The following is a 22,760-nucleotide window of genomic DNA, read 5'->3' on the forward strand; positions in this document are numbered from 1 at the left end:
TTTGCTCCAACATAAGAAGCAAAACAGCAAGAAGTGTTGAATAAATTGAAAGGGAATATTCTTTATTATGGTTTCAAATTTGTGTTCCTTTAGTGCATCCATTTGTTTCTGTTAGTACCCTTCTGCTTTATTACATATAGACCAAGAAGTACAGGGAAATCATAGGCCCTCTTCTATATGACAAAAATATTTTTGTCTTTTTAGGAAAATTTCTGTTTACAGGTAACTTTTTCTCTCCCCTTACAAAATATTGTTTGTAGTTTGTATAGTAGGGCTGGCCGTCATCCCATGGAGATACACATTGATTTGCCAAGAGCCTCCCCCCCTGAAGCTTCTGCTGTGCTTAGCTGCTTGCAGAATTCCTTCTTTCAGGTTGCATGCCATAGTTCCTTTGTGAATATTCTGAACTTCCACCAAATACATAACCAGCAACAATCTGATGTTTCTGTCATCATCCCAGTGTCAATCCCAGCTGAATCAATCGATTTGCACTGTTGTCCTGGTGTGGTGGGAGAGGTGTTCCTAAGCTGTAATAGTAGTTCCACTTACCTCTAGAACACTGCAGATTTCTGCAGCAAAAGAGAAGTATTCATCCGCTGTGTGAGGATGCAGTTTGTCAACTTACTGCTGCTGTATGACAAATGAGTCTTGCCTTTTTGAACATTTTAGCTGTCATGCTTAGGCTAGAAAAGGCTTTTGCGACCTGCTGTAGCTAGAAACGTGTGTGTGGAACATGAGTTGTTTGATTGCTGTGCATGTAGGATGTTGTATGTAGTACAGTTTTTATGCAGTTTTTCTTCATGGGAGAAGATGTGTCTGTGACACAAGAGTTGTGTTCATCGTTTACCAGCTGTGTGGTATGTACCAGCATATTAAATTGCCTTTTATGCTTCAGCATGGAGTAAATTTTCAGGTTTTCCTGTGTGTGCATTCCTCTACTATGGCTACAGACTTTTCTTGAGTAGTGATGTGTGAGAAATGTGTGCATTTTGACAACAATACAGAGCCTCAGTAAAAATTAGTGCTGGTATTCTCAGGGAGAGATTTTACATAGAGTAGCTGGAGATGGATTTGGTGTCATCCAGCAAAAGATTAAATAAATAAATAAATTACCATATTCTGCATCCAAGAATTTTAATTTGAATATAATATTTTTGCATGAAAAGACCATTGTTTATGTATAGGGTCTTTAACACATCAGTTTACATTTTTGAATTTAATTTCTTGTTTGCTAACTTAAGAGTGAGAGAGACTCACAAAATTTGTTATCCACTAATTGGTGCTTGATGTTACTAATTGTTACACAGAGCAAGGAATTTAGGGTGACAGTGTGAATGCTGCTATGTTTTGTGTTGTGAGTGATCTGGAAAAGTAGTAGTGAGACAGTTGTAAGATACAAGCTTTCTCTTCAATATATACTCTATTTTTTGTTCTGTTTAAATGAGTTTTGAGCAAATCTAAGATTCCTTTTGAGTGCTTGATATAAAGAGAAGTGGAAGATTTATTTTAAGACTTCAGATTTCTTTCAGAAGTTAGTTATATTTAGTGTTTTTCATGGTTTTATGCTTCTTTGATAAAACATATTTGGCTAGTAATTTACCTGCAGTAACAGGAGCCCTCTTGGAGGCTGTAGCAACTTTACATCTCTCCTCCTCTCAGTACTGTTTGGCATGGTGATGCAGGATGCGGGAGAGTTTACACAGCCTTGTTCTAGTTTTGAAAATGCAGATCAGTGCCAAGGCTGTCTCAGTCATTTAGAGGAATTAAAAGAAAAAAAACAACCCAAAACAAGCAACAAAAACACAGCCTTCTGCTGCTATCCCTTCCTTCGCCCCCACCTTCCAAAAAAAAAAAAAAGACGCAATTTCGGAATAGAGAACGTATTCTATTTTGTAGTGAATATTAATGTGATAATTTCTACTTCTTTGTTTGCATGTGTTTGTTTTAGGAGCAACAGCAGAAGGTGATCAGCCTCAACCTCCACAAGCTTCATCATCTTCCAGCTCCTCCTCTTCATCATCTTCTGGGAACAGACAAAGACCTGAGATTGGATCTTTTCTTAGAAAAAAGAAAACTAGTGATATTTACTTTGTTACTCTTGTGTGGGCGATTGTCATTGTTCAGATCTGGCTGAATTTTTGGATTGTGCAGCTATTGCCAGTGCCTTTTGCAGGTAATAATCCAGTTATTAGAAATGTGTGTCATCATGTTAAATAAAATAGGAGGAAAGGCTTTTAGGCTTGTATGAGTTTTAAATAAAAACTTTTTCAGGACTTGTTAAGACAAGATGAACTACAGCTTAAAAAAGAAGGATTGATGTGCACTGTCTATTACCACATAGTGGACAGCTCTGTTAAATTGCTTTGTCTATTGACTGTTGTAGTTACCTGAAATAATACAGTGCCTTACCTTACATAGTAAGAATACTTCTGGTTTAGACCAGTTAGTTTTTCTTCCTCCTTCATATTTTTGCACCTATAAATGAAGAATATTTAAGCTGTTATTCAGCTGTAAAGTAGAGCTCATGTTAACTTTTAATTTCTGTAAAAAGTGGGTTGCTAGGCTCTGTGGACAAGTCACAAGATAAATTTGGTTCCAATTTTAGCTCTGAGGTTAATTAGCTTTGTTGCTTCACATCTACATGCATCTCTTCTATATATCAGGTGCAAGAATTGGAGTAGTTATGGTACCTATTGAAAGATACTATTTTAAAACCGGATGCCACTTTTTCCTCTATTCTTTTGGGGGAGTGAAAAGGGAAGATGGGAACTCTAGGAGTATGTGTGAACTACGATGAATTGGAAGGCATTCCTTCCCATCCCTCTACTGTAAAGAAAGTGAGTTTCCTAGTTTGCTTGGATTTTCTCTAAACTTCAGTTAAAATGCAACTTTTTAGCATTTTAGTATGGATCAATAGCTACTTGAATGTAGCTATTTTCTTTTTTACTAAGTGTGGTGGGTTGGCCCCAGCTAGTGGCCAGATACCCTCAGAACCAGTCATTCTCCCAGTGTTTTAATGTGGGCTTATCCATGAACTTCATTCCTTTTAGGGAAGTATGGGCTCAGGATTTTCCTTATCCCTAGGCCACAGTCCCTCAAGAGGTGTGTGTACCTGCTCCAGCATGGGTCCTCTGTAGGCCATGGTCGCTTGGAGTGGTGGTCCTGCTCCACTGTGGAGCACTTCTGCTTCCCTGGCCTTTTCATTACCCCTCTTCATCCCTCTGTTCCTTTTTCCTCTCTAGTCACTTTTTCTGTGTTCCTTCCTCTTCTCCCTGCCCAGGGGTTTCTGCCCTTCCTTAGAAAGATTTCCACTGAAGCACCACACCCCTGCCTGGTGGGCTCAGCTTTGCCCAGTGATGGATCTGTTGCAAAGCCACCTGGAACTGTGTCTGGCACAAGGCAACCCTTGGGGTCTCTTCCCATGGAGACCCCCCCCCCAGAGGCCACCCTGCTACCAAAACCCTGAGATCTGTGCACAGTACACAAAGCTACTGTAAACCATCTGGAATTTGTGACTTGGGGTCATCCTTGTAGATTTGAAAGGCTGTGAACTCTGAGGCATGGAAAAAAGAACAGCTGCACCTTTGGCTGTGGCACTGTGGCAGCAGCTAAAGGGTAATGTGATGGCAAGACATATAAATAGCTGAATGCAGGGTAAGAGCAGAGAGGGGTTTAATCTTTGTTTCGTTCCAGTATAGTTATTACAGAATGAACTTCCCAGTTTTGGTTGTCTGGGTGTCATGGGAGATGGCAATCACAAGTGAAAAAGGAATTAGAAAATAAATTATAGACTAATTAGAAGCAGAACTTATGTGGCTAGTTCATTGAAAAGTCAAGGAGTAACCTAACCACTCTTCAGAAACACCTATGTGTAAGGAGAAAGGGAAGCAGTAGTTTTACAGTTAGACAGCAGTGAATGGTTTTAAGCTTGAGCCACACAAGTCTAGATTAAAGTGCACATCTATGAATGACACAGATGAATACTGCTCTTGACAGTCATTAGGTCTAAAATAACTACCCAAACAATAAACTCATGCCAAAAGAGAAATGACTTTTGGGAATATTTGTGACTTGTTGCCTTAGCAGTGACACTGGGCCGTGAAGTGCTTTTTTGAGGCCTATAACTGAATCATCAGAAAAATATTACACATAGGCAGTATAATGATGAACAGAGCCAAATTTAGAACAGTGGATTACATTAAATATCAGAAGGTGAGTGATGATAATCTGCATGGCTAAAAGAGAGGTAATAGTAAAAATACTAGGAAAATAAGAAGGCTAATAAAGCAAGTTTCCTTGCAATGATTCAAGTTTGAAGAGACTAATAACAACTTGAGGCACTTCCTCAACCTTAAAGAACCTTAAAGAGGATGCTTCTAGTATGTAAAAAAACTCCAAAAACCTCCCCAAAACTTTAAATAGAAAGGTATTAATTTTACCAGAGTTCCTTATATTGGTAAAGAGGACTCATACAAAGTAGCATTTAGATTATTAGAAACATCTTGGTACCATTGACATTTTTCCTTGAATGCATTTGTACTTCAGTTGGAATGCAATGGTCTTTTAAAGTTGCTTAGTGTAGAGGGTGGGAAAATTATACCATAATTATACCATAAAATGAAAAGATGAAAGAACTGCTGTGAATTGAAAAGCTTAGCAATGAACCACGTTGTGGAACAGTTTTAGCATTTTGTTCAGTGATTTGAGTCTGGAAATCCTGTTACTGTCTATTTTTAAGATCTTTCATTTACTTCTTTGTCCTGTTGTATCCTTTTATTTTATTTTTTTTTATTTTTAGATGATTGTCTTCAGGTAATTTTCTGCTTCCTACAGATGTTTGGAACTTGTTATTATGCAGAATTTTTCCTGTTTTGCTCACTGCTTTCTAATAACAGTCCTTTAGTTTTTCATCTTTTGTCTCTTTCTAACTTAATATAATTGCATCATGCAGTTTGATTGACTGCAGCACCTCCTTTGCAATGAGTGTACAGTCATTTATTTTAGAAGATACTGTGTAAGCACTTACTCTTAAATAATAGTGGAATATTAGAATGCCATTTGAGGTATGTTGTTCATTGTATAAAATGGAAGCCTGCCAGGCTTTACTGAGCAGCAGTTTGTGTTGTGACCATGAGCTGCATTTTGTCATGCAAAACTTCAGTCTTTAAGTTCAGTGCTGTCACTCACACTTTATTTTCTCCTTTTTTGTATGTTTGCTGCTCATTTTATTAGAGAAATTACTGGATTATTCTGTTTCTTCAAGACAATAAATCCCATATTTGCCACATGGTGGTGCCAGAGGGTAAATGAATAAACGTCAGCAAATGGTTGCATTGGCTCTCCAAAGCAAGGCCGAGAACATAAACTATTACACGTGTGGCTGGCAGTGAATAAGCTCTTGTGGAACTTGGATAAATGCCCTGTAGGCAGTAAAGTTAACCTTTTTGGCTGTGTGTGCCGTTTTTCACGTCTCCAAGTAGAAACATGATGTGAATATTTGATGAGGAAGTGATGTTCTGCCAGCTGCTGTGGAGCTCATGTATGGCAGTAGGTAAAGAATCTGGTTTGGAGAATAGTCACAATAAAAAAAAAATAAATCTAAAAGTAAAGTTATTTGTAGTGACAGGAAGTTCAGTATCCTGTGTTGCCAAGATAAAATGCTACTCTCAAATATCTTTTTTAGCATTTAAAAGCAAAATCTATCAGTACTATTTGAAAAGAAGATTTAAATAGATGCTTCTTGCTGTGGAATTCTTTGTGATGTGGTGTCAGTTCTTGAAGGAAAGATACACTTTAACAACTTAGAAGGCCTAACACTTAAGAATTTAGGCTGAAAATTTTCTTTTATTTGTGAAGTTCTGATTGTGGTATTTTATGTGAAGTCATTTGGTATGGGGTGTGTGTGTGGATATGTATTAAATCCACTGGTCTGGAATCATGGAATGGCATCTTCTTATCCCAGGCCTTACTCAAGTCTGTTAAATGCATTATTGTGTAATGTGCAGTCACTTTTCTTATGCTGTCATCTAAGTTCCATGTGGATAAGCACAGCTGAAAAGCCAGTGAGGAGATTAGTACTAAAACCAATGGAAAATTCCAGAAGTTTTTAATGGGAAATAAGTCTTTTACTTTCTTTTTCATCAATCTTCCAGAATATAATAGGTAAGTAGTCTTGTGCTGCTCCTCTGAAATCTCTGATACTTAATTTCCTTCTTGTCATTACAGTTTGGGCTCTTAAAAAATTCGTGGTTCATTTTGGAGTTTTGAACTTCATGGCAAAGCACTGCAAAAGTTGGTGGCAACTTGTTGAGAATTTTGTCAAGGAACGTCAGGAAGCTCTTGCTCCACGGCCCATCAGAGGACTTGGAAGTGTTATGCTAAAGCTTGACAGTAAGGTATTTCTACTTACTTCCTTAAGCAACTTGAAAGTTTGTTTTATTTTCTGTTCACCATATATGAGATGCTTTAATTCTAAAATAAATGTCTGTCACTAATGGGGATATGTCTTTCACATGAAACTGTAACTGTTTTATGGTGTATTTTAGATTATGTCTCTTCTGTCACTATTCACACTTAAGTGCACATTTGAATTTGTTGAATGGTTGCATGCAAACCTTGACAGAAGTCAATTTTAAAATGTTGACTCAGCTTTATAAGGTTCCTTATCTGAGTAAGGCAAAGTTTTCATGGTTTAATCACCTTACCTGGTTACGAAGGTTTTGAATTTAAACCTAATGAGCTTTAGTCTGAAGGATAAGATGTTCCTACTTATGTGAAAATCTAATTAAAAATCAGACCATTGTGTTTGGTAAGTAGGGCCCAAGTTAGTTCAGACATACTTGTCTGTAATGTTTGGAAGCAAAGTTGTACACAGTAGTATGGTGATACAAAAATGAGTTCACTCTGTAAGTGAAGAAACATGTGGGATAAAGTATTGGGGAAATGCCATAGAATAAGGCTTCTGTGTTCCCCTCCCTTCTTCCCCATGCAAAATATGCCTACATTTGCATTGCAAATAGTGTAGTTGGAAAACTCCAGAAAATATATAAAGTTTCTTTCATTAAGAATTAAAAGTTTTCATGTAAGCAGATTATTTTGTTTGTAGTAGCTATGGCACTGTGTAAGAATGTGCTTTCTGTAACTGTGCTGAAGTATTTTCTGCTCTGGAAAAAGCCATTATCTTAGGACTTCTGTAACTGGAGAGCTGAACCCTGAATCCTGTAAGTACTCTGATACATCAGAGCATCTGTATCTTGGCAGATTGGTCTTACAGTTTATAGCTCTGAATTCCTACAGGAGAGGGAGGAACTTAAGCCTGGATCTAATGGGTGAATGGATGACAAAAGATCATCAAAAGCATTAAATGGCTCTAAGGAGTAAAGTAATAATTTCCCAGGGTTCATTGAGGAAGAATTTGAAAAAGGAAAAGCCTTTCATTATACAGCTATAAACACAATAAAGTGGTGCTCCAAGGAAAGTGAAAATTACTAACACGGGGATAAAAGCTTACATTATACAAAGCTTTTATAAAAGGATTTTGTTCTATAAGAAGAAGACTCTAGACACGATGTTGAATGTATTGTTGTTTCATGAGTTGTCAAGTTTGGTATCCTTGTATTGCATAACTGTATGATACAGTATCCTTCCTAATTTCAGCAAGTCTTTTCTCCTTAAAGATGGTAGGGCTTTAATGTGCAGCTGAACCTCTCTCTCTTCAGCTTAAATGTACTTAAGGTCAGTTTATTTACGTGTTGTTTTTGTCTAAGCAAAAGAATAGTGTTGGCCAACTCAATTCCCCATCTCCCTTCACCCCTCCATTTTTTAGATGACAGCTGTATTCCTCCTGAGTCTGCACTCTGTGTATTAAGCTTTCCCAGACATTACAAGAAGAACACTTGATAATCTGCATGATTCTGTTGTCCTCATTGGTGCCTATTCTAATTCTGTTTCAGCCAGCATTTATCATGGGTGGCTGGGATTATATGTAGTTTTCCAATGCTTATCACACTAATAATTCCATATATTTTTAGTTCTGTTGGCTCTGCTTTTTCTGTGTGTTGTAGGATGATGGATGCATAGTATCTCAGAATTTGGGAAGCAATACCACAGACTATTGGCATTTGACATTTTTTGTATGGAAAGGGCAAGACGAGCAAAAATGACATCCTTGCAAGATTTTTTAAGTTGGATGACTGAATGTTTTGACGTCATAGGCACTGTTGAAGAGGAAGTAAAAAATAACGCAAACACAAAATAGAAATTTGGGGAGTAAATTGTTGCAGCTTACCTTTTATGGGTATGCATGAGAAACCAAGACTGAGGGGTCATTTCCTTTGCAAATAGAAGTTTAGTTTTTAATATTTTGTTTTTAGCTTATTTTCATGGGAGATTAATCTGCTTAGGGTTTTTGTTTGGTTTGGTTTTTTTGTTGGTATGCTAAGTTAATTGGAAACAGAATCTTAGCATCAGGATGTATTGGGACTCTTAGCTAAGAGCAACAAGCCATTAACAAGGTCTGTTTCACACAAATACTTAATGGTACTATTTGGGCTGGAAAACATGGTATGCCCAGTTAGGATATAGCTCCAGATTTGAGTGAAATGTAGTAAGAATGAGGAACATATCTTAGAGTAGCATGTCTTTTTCCCAAACAAATTTTAGGAGGCTAATGTAGATAGTCTGAAGACTAATCCACTGTGAGAAATGGGTGGGTAGTGCTCATGCATGCAAATCTGAACTTTACTGATTATATCTGTTTTTAAACAAAACCATCAAGAACAGAACTGCTTCTCTTCTTTAACAATTCTCATTTACCCCTGGTTATCCTGGTAGTGCAGAGAAATTTGAAATGAGAGAAATTCTGGCCAAGAGAAGAGAAAGGGCATTGCATTTTATTCATTCAGTCTATGTCTGAATGTGTCTCCTTTAAATATGGACTATGAAAATTGGATGTCATTACTGTATTCTTTCGTCTGTGGCTGTGCATTTACCTTATGGAGAGTCAACAGATAGCAGTTCAGACGTGAGAGATTTCCTGGAGGAGAGAGTATGGAGGCTTCTGTTGTCAGCCACCAAACCACCCTAATTGATAGGGTATTATGTGCGTTCTTATCAACAGTAGAAAATTAATAATTTACTGATTTATTTTTTTTTTATTTTGAAGAAGGCTGTTGTCTTATATATGTTAACTGCAGTTTGATTGTAGAAATTGTGAGGGAGTTTAGTAGCATTGGCAGTGGCTCAGCTGCATGCACTAGACTTTTACTTGTTGGAATGTACTAATATTTTACATGCATGCTTTCTGATTTACTTGAGTGAATCATGTAGTTGTTATATGCTTTTTCCAGGTATAGTGCACTAGAATTTTATATGTGGATTGTTTAGTCTGTTTGGATTTTGGGTAAAGTCAACTTCTATTTCTTCTGGTACCAAGTTCACCACATAGTTTAACCAAGCACAGAAAACAAGCAGAGTCTCTGCCAGTACTTATATTATTATAGAAAATACTTTCATGACATGTAAGATCTTAGATGAATAGTTTTCCAATAAAATACCGGAAAAGTGGCTGTAGACTTAATAATTTTGGACTTGAAGATTAGAATTAAGCTGTAGCCTATTTTCAAATGTAGGTTGATTACATTTGTAGAACTACCTTAAACATCAGTAGTGGTAAGCTGGTAGGCAGGTAGAACCTCACAGGTATTGTCTTAAACATTTATAAAAAATATTGTTGTTTTGGACATACTATGTTCCTAATTACTGTATCTATCATCCAATTCCCAGAGGCTGAAATTATAGAAAAATACCAAAGACTTCCTTTCACATTCTGCTAAAATCTTAGGCCTCTTTTGTTGTATTTTGTAATACAGTGGAGCAATACAGCCACGAGATAATTTTTTTCAAAAATGAACCTCATTTACAGATAGTAGGTTTTAAAGTGCAGAAGTAAAGTTAAAAGTATGTAATTGAATTAGAAAACAACTTCCCCTTTTTTACAGATCAGTTATTCCATACGTGAAGAGGTAAAAATAGAAACAAATTCTACAGTGTCAGTTTGAAGATTTTGAGGCTTTTAATTTGTTTTCTCTAACTGTGACTCTCCATGGGTAGCAAAAACTAGTAAATGTGGGTGCTTTGTGACATATTTTGTTTTCATTTTTCCTGTTTGTGTTTCTTTGTAAATCTGCATCTAACTTAATCAACATGATGAGATTTTTGTAAGTTTGAAATATTCTTACCTTTTTTTACATTGGGAGCTAATGTAATTTCTGGGAGCTGGTGAACATGCCAGATTTACTGAGAATTCAATGGTCCTGTTTTCAGGGAGAAGCAAGTCTAATCTCTAGCAGATGAATAACAACATAAAAGCTCTTCACTGTTGTGATTATGCTACTAATTGGTTAGTAATGGTTAGAATTAAGTGTATAGTCCTACATAAACTAGGTTCTAAAACAGGTATGCTTTAGCATGTGGATGAGCATCAGTAAAGAAAAGTAATTTAGTGCAAAAGGAGAAATTGACTGCTGAGAAGTGCAAGAATTACATGAAATCTGTACATTAATATGATCTGCAATTTGCTGTTGTGTGTATATCAGACTTAATTATGTATTTGATGTTGTGCCATTGTATATGAACGCTTTAATATGAATATGATACCACAAAAACATAAGAAGTCTGTTCAACAGTACTTTACTTAATAGGAGTGTTTTGAAATGCATAGAATGGAAGTATTTGAATGCCTGGATGGGAGTATTAATGCCATAAACAAGTACCTCATGTTAAGATTTGGTGTTTTGCTGAAATAACCTTCTCAGAGTACAAGTCCTGCTCTGAAATCTGTTGGTAGCTCTCAGTATAATTAAACTGGAATTGCCCAGATTGTGCTGATAGCTCTGTTAATACCGTTAAAGTTGTTCATATTTGTTATATCCCTCCTTGTTTCAAAAGTGCATGTTAATAGTAAAACCCAGGTTCTTGCATTAGAATTTATGATCTTTTCTTCCTATTGCAATTTACCTTTGTGTCTAGAACAATTTCATTTTCATTCTGTGGATGACTTTGCCTGCCTCTCATTGCTTTTTTTCCCCTATTACTGCATTTTTCAATAATTTTCCACTGTATTGTGTTTTTTTCCCTTTTCTTCCATCTCCCCCTGCCACTGACAAGCTGTGGCACTGGCTTAATAAGAAGGTAAATAAACAGAAAAATTGTGATTCCAACTAATGGATTCTGTGGTTTTGGGGAGTTTGATTTCTTCTATAATTACTTTTTTTTTTTTATTTTGCAGCATGAACACTCCTTAACATGCCTTGCTTCATACAGATTTCTCTCTCAAATGCCTCTTTTCCAGCTCTTGGTATAAGCTACTGAAGGTCATATAATTGTCTGATCTCTTCTACTCCAGTGAATGCACACAGTTGAATGTTTAGCACAGCAGAGTATTGCATTAGCTTTTCTATGGGTAGAGTGATTTAGGAGCACTTTTATTTAAGAATAGTTGATCTCCACCTGGTCCCTACTTGTACACCTAACAAAACCAGTTCTCTCCCAGTCTGGAGAGCTGTTCTCTGCTCAGAGAAAGCATCAGTTAACTGAATTACATGGGGAGTGGCAAGGGTGTGAAGCACAGTTGTATAGCTGTAAATGCTTGCAGAAGTAAGTGCATGGACTGGTTTCAGTGAGTGCTGTCAATCTTTTACTTTTGAAGTGCCAAACTTGCCTGTGTACACAGGCATAGTATGTAGTGTACCAGGAGTGAATGCATACAAAATTAGACTTTGCAGGGCCTCAGAATTGCTGAGTTTTAACAAGTCTGAAGGGAAGATAAAGGCTAGTTTAAAAAAAAAAAAAAAAAAAAGTTAGTATAGCTAAAACATTTTTTCCTGTTGTGTGGCTTTTAAAAGTGTGTGATATGTTTTCATGATTCAGTTATAACAGTCCATGAAGAGGAGCATTTTTAATGTTCGTTTGCCTTTGACTGTATTTCTCCTGTTTTAAAGTTACATTTTTATTTCCCAGCTTTGAAATTTTTATCTTATGTGAGTGACTTGTGGTTAGTAAATAAGTGCAATCATAACCTGTCATAATTTTTTTTTCTTAGATACTGTTTTGTTAGCAGAGTTCAGGTGAAGAGCTGAGTTTGGTGAGCCACAGGAGAAAGTATAGTCTCAACTGCTTTTTTTCTGGCTAAGAATTTTTCATTTTTGTTGAAAATTCATATGAGTAGAATGGGGTTTTTTTCTTTAATACTGGTAGGCTGTAAAAACAATTTAACCGTAATAGCTTTAAATGCTAAAATGTCTGGATTTCATTTTTAGTTTAGAAATTTTACCTTATTTGGCAAAACCATGTGGATGCAGTTTCTTAACAGAGTGTTTTCTTTTAGTTCCTTGGAGTTATCTTTGAAAACTGTTTGTTTAGTTTACAGTTTCATAAGTAGAAATCCTGAAAGCCCTATAGTATTACATACAAGGTTGACTTCTGTGCTTGAACATACAGTAATAATATTATAATCAAGATTTTAAAAAAAGTGAAAAAATATACAACTACTGGGTTCATTTTGTTGTATGTAGTGTTCTGGTGATTTTTTTAAAAATTGAAAAAAATGTCACACTCTACCAGTCAATAAAAGGGGTAAAAGTTGTACTGCAGAACACTAGTTTCAGTTAAAAGGTGATTCCTTTTCTGCCTTTCTCCTTTTTGCCTGTCTTTGAAGGGAAGTACTTCACAGACCACAAAGATAAATTTCTGATAATCCAGTAAGAAATTAAAAATCATATGGATATGGCAGAGTTTGAAAGGATGGTTGATTATGACTGCTAGTGATAAACCTTGGCTTTTTAATTCCTGTTCTTGGTATATATAGCCCAAAATATAGACTAGATTCTGTTAGTCCAGCATAATTTGTTCTTAATGACATTGTCTATGTCAGGAGTCTTTAGAAGGAATTGCTAAATTCTTCTGTTGCTTTTGGAGGGATACTGGTGCAGGTAGACTTGAGACCTCACACAGACTGTTCTCTACCTTTTCTAGCTTAACTACTCGGCTGACTCATTTCAGCATAACTTTGGGATGTGTTGTGGTTACAGACTTCCCCTTATTCTCTACCATTAATGAGATGGTATCCTCAAGTATTAATTAACTAAAGAGAAATGAGAAGTCTAAGGAATGTCTTTTACAAAAATCTTCATAAATAGCAGAGCTGTTTACAGAAAAAAATAAAAGTCCATGTTGTTAATTTTATGTAGACTTATTAAAAAATGAAGTAGATGCCTCGGTGTGCTTTGCTCTTAGGGTAATGTAGTAAATTAAACATACTAGAAAAACTGCTGAAGGCTATGCAGTATGAAACCTGCAAATATTAATTCATAGATGATGTATCATATTGCATAACATGGAGAACCTGTCTAGATAGCAGGATTTCTGATTTTTAAGTATCGACTGTAGTTCTGCTACAACTTAGCATAATACGGTTTGTGTCATCATCCAAAAGTTGAAAGAGGGTGTACTTGCAAATTATTGAGGAGCTTTCTAATAGGATGTAACTCAATCATAAAAAGCCTTTTCAGAGTGAGCTAAATTAAAATAAAAACCTTGATAACCTTTCCTTTCAAAATTGTGACAATTAAAGATAGTTTTTTGTGGACAGTCTATCACAGATCAGTAACATTTCAGTTTGGTTTTACAAGTGTGACCTTCTGTAGCTTAGGAGCCTGGCTTTTCTTTACCTTTGCATAATCTCAGATGTTGTGGCAGCCTCAGCTTTCTGCTGTTGACTAACCTTTAGATGAAAAGCTTGGAACCAAATATAAAACTTCATGACCTCTGGCTAATGAGTGCATTTAGTCAGTACATGTTTGTGTGCATGCCCATGGTTTACAGGAAGGGTGTAAAGGGAGGTCTGGCAGGGTTGGGGTAAGAGTGAAGTCTGGACCTGATTTGGTGATAAGTACAACCACACAAGCATTTAACAGTGCAGCTTCCCTGCAGTGAGTGTCTTATCTGCACCTATGCATTATTTAACCTGAGTGTGAAAAGGTGAGGGATTGCTAAGGAGGTATTGTGGGTTAATGTAGGGGAAGGAAGTATGTCTTAATAGAAGAAAAAAAAAAAGTAAATATAGCCTTAAGTGAATGTTGTCAATCTGCTTTTATTTGTACAACACTCAGTCCAATCCAGTCTTCTGCTGTGATATGTCTGTACTACTTACATAACTTGGATCCCCTTAAGTCTTTGTTGAGATGTAATTGCAATACCTGTAGGCTTGCCAAAGTTAAAGGCAAAAGCCTTTCATCAGGCCTCCTTGGGCTACCTGCCTGAGTCTAGAGACAAGGTGGCTGCTGCTGGTACCAGTACATCATCAGTGCTGACATGACTTTACTAACTAGATTAAAGGTAATCCAGGATTAATGTGCACTGCAGCTGCACCTTTGTGGTAGTCTGGTCATATCTGAACCCTCAGCATGAATTTCCAGGAAAGATATCTTGTCCGTCATGTGCCATCTCGGAGAGAGTCCTCATCCTGGTCTTTTGGAGCTTGACATTCCAGTAGTTGGTCAAATATCTAAAGCATTCAACCTCACCTCCACTGAGATTTCACCTGTTGGATACCACTCACACAATCACTGAGCCTAGCATTTTTGGAAATCTCTGACAGTACTTCCAGTTAAATGGATTCAGCGAATCTGATTAAGGTGCTATATGTAAGACTAGTGGATTTCTTTTAACTCTGACTTAGAAAGTAAATAGCAGTTTGAACTTCATCTGAAATGACAAGGGCAGCTTTAATTTTTAATAGCTTCGTTTTGAAGTCCATGCTATAAAATTTTCTTTCCCTGCTTATCCAGTGGTGTTTTCTTGGTAATATTTTTTGTTTCTGTCCTTTGAAACAAGGACTTTGATTTCTTGCTTCTCTTGTATAGTCATTAGATGCACATGAGGCTTGGAAGGACACAGAGAATCCCATTTCAGTCTTCTTTCCAAAGAGGTAACTCCTATATATACACCATATATATGCCCTATGCAGGAGGTACTCAAAGTTTTTCAGAGAGCTGCAGTACTGCTGCAGGCAGGTCACCTCCCTCCAGCACTGGCAATGCATTTCTGATGGCTGAAATATTTTAGAAAGGCTGAAAACCAAACTTAGGTTAAAAATACCTAAGACAAAAGTTTTTTCACACTCCCTCATGTTTTCTGAGTTCCTTTCTGTAGTTCTTAAGGTAGTGCAGACTTTGTTACAAGAACTTAGTTAATTTAGATCAAACGAGGAGCTGGTTGTAAAAACATGAAGTTCAGAAATAATTACTTGATGTACATAAAGTGCTCAGATGCTACCAGATGAACACACACAAAAAAAATCCTTACTTTTTTCAAATAGGAGATCTAACTTCAGTGTTGACCAATTTAATCATCACATAGCAGTCTGAGAGGTTCATTGTTCCTGGGTCAATTTCATGTGTAGTGATAGGGTAAATAATGAATTAAAAACTAATGTAAACCATTAGCATGCATATTAGTAGTATTACAAGATCTCTAACTAAAAAATTACCAACTTAATTGTTAAATATATAATGTGTACTTGAAATTATTTGTGCTTTCTACACATTGGCTTTGACCTCAGTTCTCATAAATCACAAATTTTACAATTGTGCTGTTGCTTTTTCCTTTAGTCATGCTAAATGGAGTAGAAATAGACCTGGTATTTGAACCATAGGAGCTAGAAAAATGTATTTGGTCATGCTTGCATGTGCTTTCACAGCTTTTTATGTAAATAGTCAATTTGTGTATGAGGTGAAGCTCAGCTTGCACTGTTCCAGAGCACTCTGCAAAGTCATGTGACTGAGCAGTTTCATTGTTTTGAATGACATTATCAGAATTTCTCTACTCAAATGTGGTTTCACCATTTGCTTATGGACATGTATAGATAGAATGGGCCATTTTGTAAACTGACAGAACAACAAACGTGCCTGTTTCCTGTATCGGTCAGTTTAGCTGATGCATGCTTAATGCTGAGCATCCTCCTGAGACTGGAAGTGGATAGAAATAGTTGGTGCTGAATAATTGGCCTGATATTCAATAATGTAGAACCCCACCTGTCCCGTTTCAGTTCAGAAGGTGATGAGGCAGCTTTAATAATTTTATTACTTGCAAAAATACCTCATTTGTCATTTAGATGGCTCTTAGCTATTCAAATCTGAAAGTTACGGTTTTGCTTTAAAGAATACCTTGATTGCTTTGAAGTCCTGTGCAGACAGCATCTGTAAGTTTCCAAGTTGCTGAAGGACAAGAAACAAAGACAAATTTCTGGGTTCTAGCTGACATGAATGTCTTCTTTAGGTGCTTCTCTAGGTCTAGTCAGTAACTGTCAAATTACTGCTTGCTTTGCAGAGAGCTTGCCATGTTGTGTGGTAATGTGTACATATTTTTTTGCAAAATCACATCATACCATGACCTTAATCATGCTAACATTGCTTGTTAATTGTTCATTTCCAAGCTTGGGCATAAATGCTGTTCAATTAGAGCCTGATTTTGTACTGTGATTGTAAATAAAAATAATACTGTCGTGTAACATACAACATTGCTTTCATTAAAAATTGATTTATGTGCTATAATTTGTTCTTTTTTTTCTGCCCAGATTATCGTGTGGTTGGAGAAAATGCTAGATAAAATAATCAGCATTTTCATAATATTTTTGCTGGTGATAGGAACTCTTCTGCTAGCTCTTCTCCTTACTGCAAAGGTACAGTGTGCTAACAAATATAATCATAGAGCTCATTTTAGTTGCTGATGAAGGTTACTGATACTTATACAAGATTTTATAGCTTAAAGAATTTTTCTAAATGTTTAGGAAATAATTGCTCTGCAGTTGAACTGGTAACAATTCCAAGATTATAAGATATTAAAAAAAATATATAAAAATCTCAATATATATATTTATTTGTATTTCTCTGGTTTTTGCCTATATTACAAGGCTAATACATAGACATTTGGAAATACAAAATTTATTCTAGTAAAAGAATTAAAAGAATTGCTAGCTTATGTATTACAGGAACAGATTGGTTTTGCATCCTGTTGACACTGTCCTTGTCAGCAGAAGAACCACTTCGAATTTTTTTCTCATTTATTTACCTCACATCAGAAACATTTGCAAAATAATTAAGGTGTGTTTGTCAACTTGTTTGTGTAATTGCCTGTAATAACCTCATGGTATCTTTTTCTGAGTTAAATGTACTGAGATTCATGATCAGGTATTCTCTGAAATTGATTTTTGGTTTATGATTGAGTTTGGGTGGGTTTTTTTTTTGCTCACCAGAAGAGGTCACTCATGTACTTTTTTTCCCTTTTTCCTTAATGGAGCTGTATTCATACTTGAAACAGTCAATGGAGACTGAATGTTTGGCTTGAATACAGTTAGAGAACAAAGATCAGTGAGTTCTGATGTCAAAAATGTAGGCATATGTAATGCTGAAAACTTAAAATTGAAGACTTAAAAAGTTGCGCAAACATTCCTGATTAAAGCTCCCTTATATTCATAAAAGGACTTTTAAGATATTTATAAAAGGTGTATTTTATCATTCTTGCAGAAGAATTTGGTCAGGCACTTCATAGCAGGGCTGGTCATATTAGAGCTAAGTATTGATTAATTTTTGCACTTCTTTGATCCATGTTATACCGAAAAGGTATATCTGAAACTTTGTATTTTATTATTGTTAATATTTAGTATTAAATTATATATAGTTAATATTTAGTATTAACTTTGTATTTAGTGCTTCTCTTGACAGCACTGCTGTTAGTGTTGAATCTTTTTCCTCTGATGTGATAAAGTTTAAATTTCCATTTGCTATTACTACTGACCAGAATTTATTATTGTATTACTAGGTGTTTCTTGTGTTATTGAAACTTCTTTGTTCATAGAAGGTTGTTTGCACTGGAAGACTTATTCTTCAAATGTACAAACTGGTCACTGTCCCCTTTCTCACCTTCCCCCACCCTCTTCCTTCTAATCCCACTCCCCCTCCTCCCCACCAAAAAAACAAGAATTATTTCAGAATCTAGGAAGAGTTGTAGTTTGCATTGCATAACGTTTCTCCTCTCTCTCTTTAAATTAGGTACATCAAGAGAGCGTTCACATGATTCAAGTCACAAGCAGCTTGATCAATGAGACAGTAGCCAGTCACCCAGAATGGGCAAAGTAAGAATGCTGAAGTTAAGCGAATAGTATAGGGTGGATGAACAAGCTTCCAGGTGCTCTTATGCTTAGTTTTTAATTTAAAACATCCCTTAGGTGAACAGAAATGTGGGTGTCTCTCTCAGGCAGTTTACTGAGTTTACAGTTTAGCTGTAAAAGCTAAACTCTCAGACAGCAGGGATCTTTACGTATCACTCTGGGGGACTGTCAGTGTAGTATCTGATTTGAGGACTGGTTGGATTTTGGTGGTAAAGAGCAGCTGTATGAACTTTTCTAGCTACAGTTGTGGAGGAGAAACTTGTATAGTGCAGAGAATAAGGAGATCTGTATTTTTTCTCTTTTTCCTATGAAGGAAAAGTGCTGGCACTTTCTAGAGCACGCTTGCTCTAGAAAGTTTCAAGATAAAGTTAAATTATTTTTTAAATGTAGGGAGATGTATGCGGAGTGCGTTTGAAGGAACAGGAATTGAAGACATTGTTCCTGGAGTGAACCAAAGAAAAGTTCAAGGGTGGAAAGAATGGTGGATGGGAGGAGTGAGGTGTGAATCAGTTGGGCAGGCCATTCCTGTTAAGAGTAGATGTGTATAGTGTGGACTGTGAGAAGTTTGTAAGGTTTAGTCTCTGTAATGACTAAGGTAAGCACCAATACAAGTTGTAAGGCAGAGAGAAGGTTTTGAGAGAAATGCATCTACAGGAAACATGGGCACACTGGTGAGCAAAGGAGTCATTGCATGAACATCAGAGGGGGAATAGGTGAAACTGAAAAGTGTGATTTTAAGGGGAGCATGCTCCAGATGGCTATCATTCTGCTTCAGCTAAACAGACATTGGGCAAATATGAGATACCAATTTAATGTCATCAAAAAAAGATCTCTCCAGAATAAGAATGCTTGACTCTTTCAAGGTCACATTCTAAATAAAAGTGATGGTGGTTTAAGAAGGTTGAAAGAAAGCAGATGCTATATTATAAGAGCAAAACAATTTTTCAAAAACAGCACTAAAAGGATATAGTTAATAACCACTGTAGTAATATACATGCTTTAGCACTACTAAAGTAATCACATTCATGAAAACAGAAAGCACTTAAAGCACTTGGGTTTATTCCTTCATGGCATCTCCTGTGTTGTTTGGCCTTTCTGTTTTGTAAGATGGAAATAAGTGGGACTAATGAAGATGGAAATTCGGCTGTCACTGAAACTGCTGGAGCACTAGTTAAATAATTTGCAGAATTCTCATGTAACTTTTTACTTCCAATGTTTGCATCCAAATTTGAAGTATCCATAACACTATATTTTAGTTCATTAAGGGTAAGAATACCTCTTGCCAAGTCCATGAACCTTTACTAGCTTTCAGAGCTTGATGCTCTTACTGTGTTTAGAGGTGAGTGACAGAAATGTCTTGCAGTTCCATTCCGGAACATTTCTGAAGCATTATATGAACAGAAGAGCTTCCATGTTGATCTTCAGTCAGGTGAACAAATACAGCAGTTCCATTTCCTGAATGCTTTCATTTTGTTTTGGAAGGGCTCCAACAAGTGTCATTGAATCAAGATGTAAAAAGAAAGTCAAAGCAGAGATTGTGTGCCCTGTATTCACAAGTGGTGAAATGCTGGCAACTCAGTAGGGTACATTGTTTGAAATCGATGTGAGTCCCTGAAGAAATTCACAAGCAGGTGGTTTGGTGAGGACTTAGAAATAGCTGATATCCAAACCTTTTGTCAGCTGGTTGCTTTTTCATGGAAACTATGTTAACGAGTTACATTCAACTTGTAATTCAAAAGGTTGTTTGCAGGTAGATGGGACAGCTTCATACAGTGTTTTCAGGAAACTCTGGGAAAAAAAAAAAAAGAATGTCATGTGAATAGCACACATACAGATTGAAGAGCAGGTCTCTTTTGAAAAAGTTGAGATATCAATTCAATTAAGGTTTCAGGAACTTTGGAGGATTTTAAATGCAATGACATGCCCTGGATTTAATTGTGCTTTGCTTATGGGAAAATCTGTTCCTCGATATATAGAAGGAAACATTCAAGTTGTAATAAGTTTGTATGTATTTAATTGTAATGATTTGTTGTTTCAGAAGGTTAATTTGCCATGTGTTTTGGGTGTAATGAAGTGGGTATAATATATAGCAGTTAACTTTGTTTTCCCTCTTTAAAATCCCCCCCAGCTGGCTCCCAGAAGCTCAGGTCATTCAGAAGGCGCTCAATTCTGCAGCTAACAACGTATACCAGTATGGCCGAGAATGGATCACGCACAAGGTAAGAGTGAGCTGTCAAGAAACTCCAGTTCTTTGGGGATTTTTTTCATTTCTTGTATTTCATAAAAGTAAAAAGAAATAAAAATAAATTTGTCAGTAGTTCTTTTCCATGTATTTAACCATTTTATTGACAGATCTATTCTTTCCACTCTGGTTTGGGACTTTGGAAGGAAGAGTGGGAGCGATTTCAGTAGTCTTTTCTGTTCAGAGTATAGTTTCTTTTTAAGAACTGAAGAATCTGTCATCATTCTAATGATTTCCAGTGAAAATGCATCAAATAAAATAGAGTAATTTTTTTTTTTTTAACTGGCTTTAGGTGTCCTAGTGTAGACAATATAGACTTCTATTGCGACCACTGCCCCTCCCCTCTCTAATTTCTGTGTGGGCTGGGTGTGGTACACTGCACATTTTTTTAATCCTCATTTGTATAGTTAAGCTAACTTTCTTCAGACGAATTTGACAGGAATTTTATTTATATATTTGATATCTAGCGTATATCTCAAATTATTTGAAATATTTACTTCAAAGATATGATCAAGGATTTTGGATTAAGCATTTTAGAGACAGCATTTGTTTCTCAGAGCAGAAAGAAGTCCTTAGTGCAGCAGAATGTTTTTTAGCAAAGTCTTTGTATCATGAACCATGTTGTCTGAGGTGTGTATTTCATACTGATAATAATTTTTCTATTAACTTGGTTTGAAATGTGCCTTTACAGACAGTCTTATGTTATTCATCAAGCTTCATCAGTGGGTGCCTGCTTTGTTCTGTCCTGTATAATAAAAGATTTTCATGTATTTTAGCTCCATAAGATTTTAGGAGAAAAAGTAAATAACACTGCTGTGATTGAAAAGCAAGTGCTGGAGCTCTGGGACAGGCTTTATCACTCTTGGTTTGTGAAGGTGGGTAACTTATTTAAATGGTATTCATATAAACTATCACTTAGTACTCTGAGATAATTATGCTAAGTATGCATTTCTGAGGAAGAGATTACCAGAAAGTTGGAAAGTTGAGTAAAGGTCAGTAAAAAGAAGGTAAAAATTTCAAGGTAAAATTTTCAAGTGTGTAAGACACTTCCTTCTAGAGTCACAGTTTTAGTATAGCCAGAGCTGTGGCCTTCACCTAAGTAAAGTGTGTTTTTGTGTGTGCCATGTTACAGTTTTTTTCACTTCTTATAATTAGTATTTCATAGTTTAGCACTTTCTGCTGATTTTTTTTGTTGTTGAGGTATTGGGAAAAGGCAACTGGTCTTCTGCATGATTTGTGTAACTTTTATTAATTTGAAATTGTGAGAAAGTAATTGTCCTCTCATTAAGTTTCTTACAGTGCTTTTTTGCAGCCATCTTATAATGGGCTCTGTACACTGAATCCTGAAAAGTTCCTAAGAGTTAAATCATTGTTATGCTGACAATGATGCTGCCTTTTAAAGGATAAAGCAATTCTTTAGCCATTGTGCAATGGAAATACCAAGTCCAGAAGTCATATTCCTGAAATACTTCTGTATTTTTATACTTTCTGTATATTTAAGTGATTGCAATTATATTAACACTTTTCTTTATGCAGTTATTCTTCAAATACGTCTAAAGTTCCAAGAAGACCTCTGCATTAAAGAAATAACAGTTTTGGTATAGAACTAGATGAACAGATGGTGGGTCTCCATACAGTTTACAAATACAGAAGGCCTATTGGAGGGAGATTGTTGACTACTCATACGTTTCTACTCTAAATAAATTGCTAGCTTAAAAGAAAGATCTCTCTGTTGGCAGTGGATTGTTGTAGAAGGTTGCTAATTGTGCATCCCAGCATGTAACAGTGCATCTAGAGAGAACTGGTAATAAGCGGAAAACATAATGCTCTTGGATAAATCAGCACAGGGACCGCACTTGGAATGTTATTTGCCATATGTGGCAAAAAAAAGATACTGTCATTTTGAATGCAGGGTACCAAGGCTAAAAGTGTGCAGAAAATTTTAACAAGTAGTGGAATTCTCATTGTAAATATCAGAGTTAGTACTTGAGAAGTCTCCTATTAAAGAGTAGGATGTTGTAGTCAGCAGGTTTGCTTGAATCAAGATGTAAAAAGAAAGTCAAAGCAGAGATTGTGTGCCCTGTATTCACAAGTGGTGAAATGCTGGCAACTCAGTAGTAATCTCAGTAATCTCTTGCTTATAGAGAATTTTGGCATCCTCTGAAACACTTGTCACAGTCCCAGACTGAGTCAAATAGCCTCATTCAAGGTGGTAATCAGGTATGATTCACTGGACAACAGGCAACTTCATAATTAGGGAGGATCCACTTAAGTAATTAGCTGTTGGTTTAC

The 22,760-nt window shown here is 36.2% G+C and overlaps 1 protein-coding gene across 1 annotated transcript in view; it reads left to right on the forward strand.

Annotated features, from left to right (window-relative positions):
- The window catches only part of TMEM245 (transmembrane protein 245), an 87,977-nt gene that overhangs the window by 15,577 nt on the left and 49,640 nt on the right, over nucleotides 1–22,760 (forward strand). The window contains exons 5-11 of the mRNA XM_014256801.2: nucleotides 1,949–2,173; nucleotides 6,226–6,395; nucleotides 11,167–11,190; nucleotides 16,634–16,738; nucleotides 18,108–18,190; nucleotides 20,355–20,445; nucleotides 21,245–21,343. Coding sequence (XP_014112276.2) covers nucleotides 1,949–2,173; nucleotides 6,226–6,395; nucleotides 11,167–11,190; nucleotides 16,634–16,738; nucleotides 18,108–18,190; nucleotides 20,355–20,445; nucleotides 21,245–21,343 — 797 coding nt within the window. The remainder of the gene's footprint in view (nucleotides 1–1,948; nucleotides 2,174–6,225; nucleotides 6,396–11,166; nucleotides 11,191–16,633; nucleotides 16,739–18,107; nucleotides 18,191–20,354; nucleotides 20,446–21,244; nucleotides 21,344–22,760) is intronic.

The sequence above is a fragment of the Pseudopodoces humilis genome, chromosome 1 (genome assembly GCF_049639895.1).
Source record: "Pseudopodoces humilis isolate 2021_Gansu_Grassland_sample_001 chromosome 1, ASM4963989v1, whole genome shotgun sequence".
Taxonomy (NCBI): domain Eukaryota; kingdom Metazoa; phylum Chordata; class Aves; order Passeriformes; family Paridae; genus Pseudopodoces; species Pseudopodoces humilis.